The sequence below is a fragment of the Pteropus alecto genome, unplaced genomic scaffold (assembly GCF_000325575.1).
Source record: "Pteropus alecto unplaced genomic scaffold, ASM32557v1 scaffold239, whole genome shotgun sequence".
NCBI classification, from domain to species: Eukaryota; Metazoa; Chordata; class Mammalia; order Chiroptera; family Pteropodidae; genus Pteropus; species Pteropus alecto.
The window spans coordinates 13,343,986-13,357,024 of record NW_006494613.1 but is presented as its reverse complement, the minus strand read 5'-3'; the positions used below and the strand labels follow the sequence as shown (position 1 = coordinate 13,357,024).

The 13,039-nt window shown below is 35.8% G+C and overlaps 1 protein-coding gene across 1 annotated transcript in view; it reads left to right on the top strand.

Moving 5' to 3' along the window:
- Nucleotides 1–13,039, top strand: part of VGLL3 (vestigial like family member 3) — a 41,674-nt gene that overhangs the window by 8,808 nt on the left and 19,827 nt on the right. Inside the window, exons 2-3 of the mRNA XM_025042503.1 lie at nt 3,115–3,394; nt 12,336–12,869. Coding sequence (XP_024898271.1) covers nt 3,115–3,394; nt 12,336–12,869 — 814 coding nt within the window. The remainder of the gene's footprint in view (nt 1–3,114; nt 3,395–12,335; nt 12,870–13,039) is intronic.

Genomic DNA, 13,039 nt, shown 5'->3' with positions numbered 1-13,039 from the left:
ACACTTAATGTTTGAAAAATATAGGCAAATTCAGCATTAGCATTTTAGGTAGCTATCAGTTCATTTGGACACTTTAGAATTCCTCCTTTAAAACTGATGTTGATAATGAGACTGTGTGTGTGTGTGTGTGTGTGTGTGTGTGTGTGTGTTAAATGTAAATATTTAAGTAAGTTCACTATAATTTGGAAAAATCGACCCAATTTTATCTGAAAAAATTACAGCAGGTAATGAATGATAGGTATGCCTTTTGTCTTGCCTATTGGTAGGTATATTATAGGCTCTTTTATCATTTTAGTTTTTTGTCTCCAAGCAAATTTATTTAATTAGGAGATGACCTACCTTAAAAAGTTCGGAGAGAGATAAAAAAACTATACTTTATAATTATTCCCAAAATTTTTACTTAAATAGAGTAGTCAATATAGGTATTTTTATAGAACCACAAGTATTTGTACATCAAAAGAAATAATATATCAGTATATATTTATATATATGAAATATAAAGAATATAGGAAATGAATGCATATATAACAAAAGTGATTTTTAGAAAATAGAGTAATAAAAGATATTTTGATACAATAGCAGATTTTGCTCATTCTTCCCCCATTTTATATTGGAAACTGTGTAAGTTTTAGATTAATTTATTTATATCTAGCCATTCAACAATGGTTGAAAAAGAATAACATGAAATTATTTCACATTTGGAAAATTATATAACCTTAATTAGATTGAAAATCTATAGTTTAAATTCAACTGCTATCAATTAAAAAATTAGGATATTTTATTATCGTTAGTGGTCATAATACTATGCTACGTTTATATCAAGATTTGTAGTTTATACATTTTTACACATATATCGTTAGTGGTCATAATACTATGCTACGTTTATATCAAGATTTGTAGTTTATACATTTTTACACATTGAATAATTAACATGAACAGGGCTTTTTTATTTTAGAATATATACTAAAATCGAACAAATGAAATAATAGCCGCGAAACTTGATTCTCACAAACTGATGCTCAGTTGGAGATTAACAGGAAAATAAAATCAGTTTAATTGATAATAATGAACTCTTAGGGACAGTGAAGCTACTCTGTAGATCAGTTATCATTTCCTTCCCATTTAAAAATAGTGCTTTTTTCTATTATGCTGGAGTACTGGGCAGAGAGTATGTGTGTATATGCTTAAAATGGTATAGCTTTAAGCAAATACACACATGTAAAAAGAAAGAGTACTGTGATTTAACTAGTGAATTGTAACAGTTGTTTACGTTTATAATGGAATTTAAAGCTGGGAGTAACTTTAGAGACCATTTAGATCAGTCCCCTCACTTTATACATAACCTATGTTGCTGGGTCATTTTACTATTGAAGTTAAATATAAACATGTTTAAATCTATGCAAAACAGACTGTAAGAAATACAACTACTCAGTCATTACAATCACCTATTCATCGACAAGGCATATTTACTCACGAGGAATGAATTATCTATTTATCAATAATGATAATCATACTGACACATATTATAAATAAAAATATATATATTTATAAATATCAGCCCTTAAATAATAACCAGCAACTCATAATATACCTTACACAAAAACAACATATTCACTGTTAGGGAGAAGGAGTTAAATTTATTGAATTATGCATTTATAATTTGGGGTTATAGATTTTCAAGCTAATACATTAGAAACATAAGAGTCTGGGTTATGTGTTTTGATAACATTCGCAAAACTATGTGCTTACTGTGTATTCTAGAATGATTTATTTTTTTCAACTCACAATCATTTTCCAGCATGCATTTTTTCTTAAATTAAAAAAAAAATGGTATGGTAAAGGATTAGGTTTTGCAGGTATACAATGATAGAAAGCTCATTTCACCATTCCATCTTTAAGATAATGAATTTTATAATCTTTAGCATTATCTCCTTATACCTAATTCACATTGAAGTTGTGTGCAATGAAAGATGCTTTTTAAATATTGAAAAGCAGGAATCAGAAAATAATCACAAACTTACCACCTAGAAAAACAATACAAGACATAATATTTTGGTAATTTTTATTCTCACACTAGATACCCCTCCCCTACTCTCCTCCAACACATATATGCACACACATATATATACCTGAGTATTTTTATTACACATGCTGGCTCCACCACTTACATGCTTTGTGAGCTTTGACGAGTTACTTCACTTCACTATGCCTTAGTTTCATCATCTTTAAAATATGGATAGTATCAATAACCATGTTATAGAATTGTAAAAATTAAATGAGGTAATTAATAAATATAAAGTTTTATAAGACTGTCTAGCATTATATATATATTTACTATTATAATAATTGCTATAATCATATGTTTAAAACATATTTTAAAATTATGAAAACTTTCTCATTTTTATTTAAAAGTCATACCAGCCATTGCTAGTATTTTGTATTATTTTCTGTAAGCCATAACAATACCTTTTTTTCCCCTCTGTGATAATGGTGATAAGTGGGACATCTGAAAAATATGTTCCGTGCAAAATGGATCTTCATACAGACTTATTTTGTCATTTTAGTTTGATTTTTGAGAAATGAGTTCAACATATCTGCCAATATATCTGTAGCATCTTTTGTAAGATGCTACATTCTTGTTTTTATTTTAGTTTATTTCATTTATGAAAAGCTCTTTTCTTCCCTCCCGCTCTCTCAGACAATTAGGCCTCCTATTCCCCATTTCTCCCTGTCCCAAAGTTTAATGTTGCTGTACATTAAGTCTTTAAAATAGAAAAAAATGGGAAGAAAAAATAGAAACGGCTCTGTCACATTTTTTTAAGTCACTCTCCTTTCGGACTGTTTAGATTTTTAAAAAAACTTTTCACGCTCTGAAAATATACCATCTAATATCAGAGTTTTTGTTGCTAAATTTGAAACAACAGACTTTTTTTCAGGGTGAGAAGGAGAAGGCTGGTTTGGGGAGGGGGAGGAAGATGGAGTAAAGAAGATGAAGAAGGCTCAATTTGCAAACGTGTTAATATTTATATATATATATATTTTAGTGAAAAGTTAACTAGTTAATGCTTTCTTACAAACAGTCTTTGATACTGTGTTTTGTTTATTCCATCCCAGAAGAAGTTAGCGGTATACAGCAAGATGCAGGACTCTCTGGAAGTCACGCTTCCCAGCAAACAAGAGGAGGAGGAGGAGGAGGAGGATGAGGAGGAGGAGAAAGACCAGCCTGCCGAGATGGAGTACCTTAACTCTCGCTGTGTCCTTTTCACTTATTTCCAGGGAGACATTGGGTCAGTAGTGGATGAACACTTCTCAAGAGCTTTGGGCCAAGCCAGTACCCTCCATCCAGAATCTGCCATTTCAAAAAGCAAGATGGGGCTAACCCCCCTATGGCGAGGTAAGAATTTAAAAGCAGATGCTCTCCGGAGCCCTGTCTCTATTTCGAAACCGCCTGTACCAGGTTCCAGCTGGAGACTTGCCCCTGAAGGACGGATATCCACTTGCTTTTTAATTTTTAAGGACAGCAAGGAATTTCTTTCAGACAAACAGCTGGATCAGTTTTGTCACATGTGGAATGCAGGGTTGGAAAGGATGCAGTCACACCCCTTAAATTCCTCATGGAAAGTAGTGATGCAACCAGCCGGAGTTTATAGTGGCAGGATCGAGCTGCAAGGCACCATTCCTTAAGGCCCGATGGCCCAATTTGGACCTCTAAATTATAGGCGTGCCTGGATCAGCTTTTAAAAATGAGCTCTTGCTCATTCCACTAGGTGCTACGTGGTGACATAGCAGAGATCTGAGTTTGACCCAGGAATACAAACTTTGAAAGTCTGCTGTGTTCTCTGGATAACTTTCTCTGTCCTGCTTTATTGCAGTATTAACTCTTTGTAGTATATAATCTCGACATTATTGACTGTGTCTACATGGTTTAAACTACTGCTTTTACCTTGGTAAAGTAAAACAGTAGATTGGGTGTCTTCTTTATTTCTCTCTATATAGAAGTCACAGAGGTGTGTTCGAATCTAATTACTAACTCACTGAAAATTGTTGGGTGATATCTTAACTGAGATAATTACAAGAGTAGAAAAAAATAATACATCATTCCAATGATACTTTTAGAGAAATGTGTTATGGATGTTTTTTTCTGAACTCACTAGCTTATATGAAGTATCTAGTAAAATGTTTCTCAACATTTTAAGTGTGGTTGCCAGGACTAGACATCACATGGGAGCTTATTAGAAATGCAAATTCTTGAGCCACACCCCAGATTTACTGAATCAGAAACTCAGGGGTAGAGTAATCTGTGTTTTAACTAGTTCCTTATAGTGCAATTCAAATGCAGGCTCAGGTTTGATAGTCATTGATCTAGTGCCCTTAAAAACACAGATTGCAGGCCCTTTAACTCAGATGTACTAAATTAGAATCTTTAAAGGAAGGCTCTGAGAATCACACTTTAACAAGTGCCCCAGGTGATCCTATGGTGAAGAAAGGCTTCTCACCTGTATGCTACCTATGGTAGAGGGCAGGTGAGAAGCAGATAGATGGTGCGTCCCCTCTTAGTATCAGAGAAATGGTTCTGCTTCATTTTATGAGAGGTCCTGGCCTTATGAAATTTCTAGGCCTTCCTTCTTTCTTTTTAGTAAATATGAAGAACACTGAGATAAGTAGTGACTATAGAGGAGATGGGATAAAGACTCAAATGACTGAGACCTTGATAGAAGTGAATTGGGAGTTATAACTGCTTATTTGATTAGTACATACTATGGAGTTCCCTCAGGAACTGAGAACTTAGTCCTCTGAAACCTAAGATATTATGGAATCAACCAATATCCTATTTAATTGTACATGGTGAATACATTTAATAACTTGTAGAGGGTGAAAATAGGAAAATTTCAGTAAATTAGCTGGCTTTAATAAATAGTTTGGTATATCAATAATAAATCTATGAAGATACTTTGTCCTAGTTTCACCACTGGGGCAGATCAAAGTTTGATGTCACCCCAACAGCAGGGGGGGAGGGAGAGGGATAATGGCGCAGATGTGTAGTTAGTGTTTTCTCTTGATTCTTCTTCAAATGACGCAGCGAAGAATCACAGGTCATTAAAATTTAGAAAAGATTTATTTAAAATATTTAATTAAAATTTAAAAGATGAATTAAAAATATTTTAGAAAGACAAAGAATGCCCCAAGGAGGCATATGGTCCCAGTAACGTAACCAACACAAAGGGGCCACAAAAAGGCCAGAGAAAGACCACAAAAAGAGAGCCCAAAAGTGGGAATGTCTGCCTTATATTTGGGTTGTGATGGGGTGGTTTCAAAGGCATTCCTAGGTGATTGGCAAGTGAGCTCATTTTGATCGACACCTGAGTGCTATATAACTCTGTGCCTAGTGCACATGTGCTTACTCAGAATACACTCTGTTATAATTAGATTCATGAACTTCCAGGCATAAGCATAGTATTATAAAGAAGCTTAAATTGTAGGCAAATTAAGGTAGTACCTCCAGAGCAGGCGTCGGTAGTCATATTAGGCCAGCTAAGACTATGACCCTCCTGTCCTTTGTCTCTGGGGATGCAGGAGGGATTCTCTAACTACCAATAATATTCTTTGGACCATCTCTACGGTGGGCCCCTTTTCCTTTTTACCCCCTGCCACTCATGTCTGACTAGCTACCTAACACTAGGAGGATATTAAACACAATGCCTCCTTCTTTTAGCATACTGACATAGGCAACCTAGTAATCATTTAACTTGGAACGTAGGAACAAGGACCCAAAATTATAGCTGGATGGGAGAGCAATTTGTCTATAGAATTATAACCAGCATCATTTTCAGTGAGATGTGTATATGCAAAAACTCAGCAATTCAGTGTTTTTTTTTTTTCATAATCTACATGACTGAATAGAGAAGACTTTAAGATAGATGTCAAATTTCAGTATAGAAAGGATGGATAATGGTCATGTTTTAGTAGCTAGTATTATAATTTTCTTGACATTACCTTAAATGTGGCCTTAAATCAATCTGTTTTATTCACTGACTTACACGGCAAATATTTATTAAAGTCCTACTGTGTTCTGGATAGTGGGAGTATATTAGTGAACAGGAGAGTTTAAGGCTCTACATTCATGGAATTTTTTGGTGGAAGAGATAGGTAATAAATATATGGTGAAACGTAAGGTACTATTTTACTTAGGGTGATAATAGACACTCTCTTTGAGACCATTACATTTCAGCACGGACCTGAAGGAAATAAGAATGCTCCTCATCACATGAATATCTAGGGGAAATTATTTTCAATGCAGAGGGAGTAGCCAGTACAAAGGCTCTGAGTAAGGACTGAGCTTAGAGCATTTAATGAGGAGCAAAAATTCTGGCATGTCCTATGGAGTGAAATGAAGAGTCATAGGCAGAAATGAGAACTTTTAGAGCTTTGTATGTCAGTTTAGTTTATTAGAGTAGCCCAGGTAAACACATGTGCTCTTCAATTTCCATCACTCACTCTCCTACTAAGACCACATATACCTAGTTATCTCAAATAATTTTTCCTAATACTCAGGATAATGCATTTCTATATGGAAGATCTGGAATAAATATGAATTGAATGACTGAGCAACTGAATTAGATAAACTAAGTTCATATTTTATACCTGGGATTAGAAAACAAAAAAATTCTTAATGGAGAATTTACTAGCAATAAGTTTTATGAAATCATCATTGTAGCTTTCTTATTTATAAAATAAGTATATTAAGTGATTGTTGAAATCTTTTCTCTGTAAAGTTCTATGATTTCAAATGTATTATTTACTTTCCATTTGTGAATAGACTTAGCCATAATTGTTTCTAGTTGAGAATCAGTCGGTTTTAGATGAACATATATAACCTGGATACAGTCCATAGGTTCACAAAATTTAGATAATAATATCTTACAAGTATAACAAATTGACATTCCCATGTCTAGTGAAGAGTTGTTGAGAATTTTGTATTAATTGCTGGAGCAAAAGCAATACAGGTTTGGATAATGTAGACTTTGGATTCTGTTTGTTTGGGGTTCAAATTTGGGCCTTATTACTGTCTGGTTACTACACGATTGGAGATTACTTAAAATCTCTTGGGCTCAACTTCAACTATATAACATATGTTTATTGATACCCACTTCCTAGGGTTACTGTAAAGATGTTTTAATAATATATATGAATAATTTGGCATATGGCTGGATGCGAGGTGCTAAATCAAGGTCAGATGACTTTCTCTCTTCCATAAGTAAGTTTCCACTCACTTTGCACATAGAAACCCAACTTTAGGTCTTTATACAGCATTGTGTTTTGAAAATTTGTATTTCTGGCAAAAACACAGTGTCTCGGACATATAGGTACTTGAGGCTATTGACAATGTTGATGGTCATGGCAATAATACTTTATGCAGGAGCTCCTGATCAGCTGTATTAAATTAAAGGGTCTGATTTATGGCATGAAATTTTTACAAACTATGCAACTGCTACAGTGCTACAAAAGAATTTAAAATTGAATTATGTTTGATTGCAGAATATATTTACACGGTAAATCTTTAGATAAGAATAGATGTCAGCTAATAATAGAATAATGGTCATACTTTGAGTGTGTATCTTGATGATGTGAGGAAAATCCTCTTTACGTGTTTTGCAGCTGTTAGGCAAACAATTGACAAGAAATATTTGTACTTAGATACAATATAACATCAGTTACTTCTTATTGGAATTGAATAGGTCTTAAGACAACCTTATGAATTTGTTTGCCTTCTTATCCCCACCAAATGGAAAAGCCAGCTTCAAATATGGCCATGCATTGATCTTGATACTCATACATTATTACAGAAAGTATGTGTGTGTGTTTGTGTGTGTGTGTGTGTGTGTGTGTGTGTGTGTGTGTGTGTGTGTGTAAGGGGAGTAAATAAGTTGGGCCATGGCAAAATATAGCACTGACTTAAAATCCATTGAATAGTAAACTTACATTTTTTCTTATGTACTGGCAAAATAATCATTGCTTGATTGATCTACATAGTGTCTGCTTGGGATAACTCATTCTCACTCGAAACGAGCACTAACCTAAAGCAGCAAAGAAGGGAAAGGAGAGGAGGGCCAATCTCTCGAGCTGGCCGAGACTGGGAAGGAGAGAGTTGGCTAGCATCTCCAGGTGGCACTGCTGGGAGAATCGCCACTGGAAAATTTCGAACAGACACAGTGAAGGAAAGTGAGGCCTGATTTACCTGCCTCCATGGAGTTTGGGCATCTGATTTCGTCCCATTTTGAGCAAATCTAGAACAAAGTAACTGCCCAGAAACTGTAGGATGGAAGGGTAATGCCCAATTCCTTAGTAACAGAAAACATTGGGACACACATCCTTTCACCTCTGACTCAATGATTTATTTTCATGAGAAGTAGAACAAAAGAATAGGAATTAAATTAGCATGGGCCCTTTAGGCTAAAAATGCAGTAACATTTTTCTCAATGAGGGCAATAAAAAGGTAAATGTTATCTTTTAACATTGATGCTTTAAATCAATATTCTAAGAATTTGTTTTCTGGAGATTTTTGAGATAACTTAAGATAGAAGTTCTATACTATTTTATTGTCCCATTTTTTCCTTTTAAAATCATAGTTTTCAAAATTAAGTAATATAATGTTTATTTTTTAAATTAAGTGTTGATTTTTCTCTTGCTAAATTATTTGCTGCCAGATTTTATTTTTAGAGATATTTAGAGTTAATATAAAAAGTATCCCAGCTACTGTGAATTGAAAGAACCACTTGATGCTCCATGATAAACTCGTCTATATCTCAAAGTTATATTTCTAGTGTAAATTACACAGTGAGATTGCTGGGTATGCTTTGGGTGGTTATAGTGGACAATGTATCAGTTTTGCCATTTTTTCGTTGTTGCTTAGGAACAAGGGATATGTGTGTATAATGTTTTTCAATCCCAAATGCAAACTGAATCAAAATATATTCAGATCTATGTATGTCAGACTGTCAGTGTTAACATCATCCAACTATCAAGTAACATTGAGCCCAAGTCACCATGGAGTGTTAACATTATACAATTGTGAGTTGCCTCCACTAACCTGAAAAGTAATATTGCAAGGAAATAGCTCATGCTCAGTTTTTCATATGCTTTTTCATCCAGCAAATGTGGCTGTGATTAAGTACTCGTAAGCAAAGAGTCATGTAATGAAAAAATTTACATACATATGAAATAAGTACACTGATTCCCAGGCATGAAAAAAAAAAGCATATCATCTGGTTCTTTGTATCAAGATTTTTTTAACAATAAAGATATCATATAGCAATTTTGAAGCTTTGTTCAGACTTTATGAAGTACATTTTTAAAAATAGATTTCCACTTGCAATGGTAATGTGTTCACTAATCACAATACAATACTTCATAAATAGGACAAGATTTTTGGTAAGGAATTTGTCATTATTTCATTATTCACATTTATGTCTGCATATCCAAAATGCTTAAGCGTCTATAAAATAAAATAGGGTCCATGCACATATAAACAAAAGAAATGAAAAGAAAGCATCCAAAGAAATGACATATACTCTCTCTACTTTTGAAATTTTAATGAGTGATTTTAATAAGCCGGAGATGAAAGTTATGAGTAGAATGAAGGGTTTGATACCAAAGATTGGATCTGTGAGAGCAAGTGGCAGATTGGTGATGGCAAAGCTGCACTATATTATATAAGAAGTCTCTATAAACTCCTTGTTTGGATTTTAAACTTTAAACATTGACCGTTTTCATTGTTGAGTGTGACAGAAATATTCTGCAATGGCCATCATTTAAGGCAGTTTTAATTTTCTTCTCACAGCTTACACGATTTTCTTGCCCGTCATTAGCAGTCATTTTTCATGTGTCAAAGGAAGACAACCCTGAAATAAAACATATTTGCCCCAAGGCCACAGAGTTTGATTTTAAGTGCTATTTTCTGATGAGTTGTGATTGTGACAAAACAAAATCATGCAATAAAAAGGTTGCCAGGACTTGAAGAACAGTGTGCACTTTCATCTTTTGCCTCCTGAAAAACATAATTTCCTAGATCTCCCCCAGAGTTTTGAGCTCCACGGAGATTCACTGGAGGTGAGAGACTTGACTGTGAGACTGAATAGCTTTCTCTTCATAGAATGAATAGTTGGTAGATGCTAGCAGCTCTGGCAGGGAGAGAATGGAAGAGTTTGCAGTGCTAGCACCATAGCTATTAAGGAAGCTAGAGAAAAAAAAAATGTTTGAACACCACAGTTATATCCTAATTATGTTAGTTAAGTTACATATGTGGTGGTTGGTTCAAGTTATATAAGCTTTCCCTGAGGTTAAAAAAAAAAAATGTCCTGGAAAATTATGAAGTGAGAACATGGATATGTCAGACTTCTGCATACTTTCATTTCAGAGTACTTCTTAGGATATCCTTTGTTCAGTGGAAAAATCTAGTGAGGTTCTGTGTGTGGAACCCAGTAAGAAAATAGTATTTCACTGTATGTACATGACTAATGTGCTAAGCAACCTTATCTTTATCTATAGATAGAAATAATTCATAGGCCATTTTACAAAATGAGAGAAGTATGGAGCTAGAAGATATTTGGAACTTTAATTCAAATGACTCATTTTTAATAGAAGAAACTGAGCCATGAGGAGATCAACAGATTTATTTGGGGGTCATAAAATGAGCTCGGGTAAGAGCTGGGTGTGCTAGTTCTCTGGTTGAGCATGCTAGGCTCCCAGTCCAGTGCTCACTCAGTTACACCACATCACGGCCACAGACTAGTGCTAGGGGTACTGAAATTTCTAAACAGAGGTCTAACTTTATCATTCCCTAGATTAAAACTCTTCAAAGCTCACTGGGACCTTCTCAAGACAAGGCCCACATTCAATATGTGGCTGGCAAGGCCATCCATACCCATCTGGATCCCTCTTGGACCCTAGTCCAAATTTTTGCCACCTTTTGCCCACTGAACTCTTTTTAATCCCTCAAATGCTACTGTGTGTGTGTGCGTGAGCGTGTGTGTGTAATTTTTTAAAAATTTTTTAACATATTTTTTTTTTTGTCTAAAACACTCTTCCCTACCTCTTCACAAGTCTAGCCCTACTTCACAAGGCTACTCTTTCAATTTAGCTTTCGCTTTCTTAAGCTGCTTCTGTGCCCTCTCTCTGTGCTTCCCCTTACGAGAGCACTTACCATGTCATATTGCACATGTCTATTTACTTGTCTTCTATCAAATTGTGATTAAAAGTGACATCTTTTTGGTCATCCCTGACCACCCTATGTCTGGTACATAATAGGTCATTTTAAATGTTATGAAGGTGAAGTGGAGAGATTGAAATGAAGCAGAATTGGGAAGGATTCTCCCTCTTTCTTATTTATCTCTGAGTACTATTCTTTGATATTGTTCCCCCTTCCCAAATACCTCCTCAAACTTATTGCCTCTATTTGAATCTCTTCCACTCTCAATTTCCACAGAATCTTCACCAAATTCTGACGTTCAGGTTATAGTTGCAATTGTGCCCTCTGGTGGCACAGTTATGAAGAGTGCTGCCATTGTGGCAGGCTACCTGTCTTCAAACTCAGTTTCCTACTTGCGTGCTGTGAAGTCTTGGGCTTCCTCCCTGCTTTGGTTTCTACATTGATAAAATGGAGATAATAATAAAACCTACCTCATAGAACTAGAGTAAGGATCCGTTAAAATCATCTATGAAAAGCCCCTGGCCTAGTATTGTGTAATTGGTCACTGTCATTAAATGTTAACTATTACTATTCTTAGTCCAAAAATTCCTAGACCTCTACAGAAAAAAATAAGCTTGGAATACACTTTTCTTGATGGAAAATAAGTGTTGATGAGAATAATTAAGTGCAACCTTCCATTTATTACTTTCGGCATTAAAATGTTTTGTTTGAATGGAAATTTTATTTGCATTTAAAAGAAGTTAGTAAACATCATCTCCAACCTACTTGAACCATATCTATGGCCTAAGCTTTCTTTACCATTGATGTAGGGACCTATGAACTCTGTTCAGATGTGATGGCAGCAAGACACCCAGGAAGAAATGAAGCTTTTCAGTCCCAACTTGCAAACCTCAGCATAGACTGTGGCTGCATATGCTACACAAACAAAGAGGGGGACTCATTCAGCACCTTGAATCTTGTGCATTGACTTAACACATGAGCTCAGAGGCTTACCTGATCTCAATTCACTTCTGTGTGGGGAGAAAAAGAGTGCATAGCAGTTAACCTGCTTGTAAAATATTGGACAAGTAGAGGCAAGTCTATCACAGACTGAATCTTATGTAAATAATTTATTTTTCTGTCTTCTCAGACAGCTCGACTCTCTCAAGTCAGAGGAGTAGTTTCCCGACTTCTTTTTGGACCAGCTCTTACCAAGCCCCATCTGCACCCTGTTTGGGGGGAGTTCATCCTGACTTCCAGGTCACTGCACCCCCTGGCACCTTTACCGCAGCCGACTCCAGCCCCTGGCCAGGACACGGCCTGCACCAGACTGGCCCAGCCCCTCCTCCTCCCGTATCTGAGTCCTGGCACTACCCTTTGGCATCTCAGGTGAGCCCATCCTACAGCCACATGCATGATGTGTACATGCGGCACCACCATCCCCATGCTCACATGCACCACCGGCACCACCACCACCACCATCACCACCATCCTTCTGCTGGCTCTGCCCTGGATCCATCCTATGGGCACCTGCTGATGCCATCAGTGCGTACAGCCAGGATTCCTGCTCCTCAGTGTGACATCACAAAGACAGATCCAACGACAGTCACCACTGCTACCTCAGCATGGGCCGGAGCCTTTCACGGAACTGTGGACATAGTGCCAAGTGTGGGCTTTGATACAGGTGAGCTGGGAGATTTCCTTCTTTTCGTAAAAAGAAGAAAAATATAAGAAAGAAATATTTTAAAATGGGGGATGTTCTATATACCTTGAGATTTTTTTCTCTTATATGTAAAGTTAAGCTTCGCCAGTGTGTTTATAGAACCTAACCATTTTGCAATAATCTGCATTCCT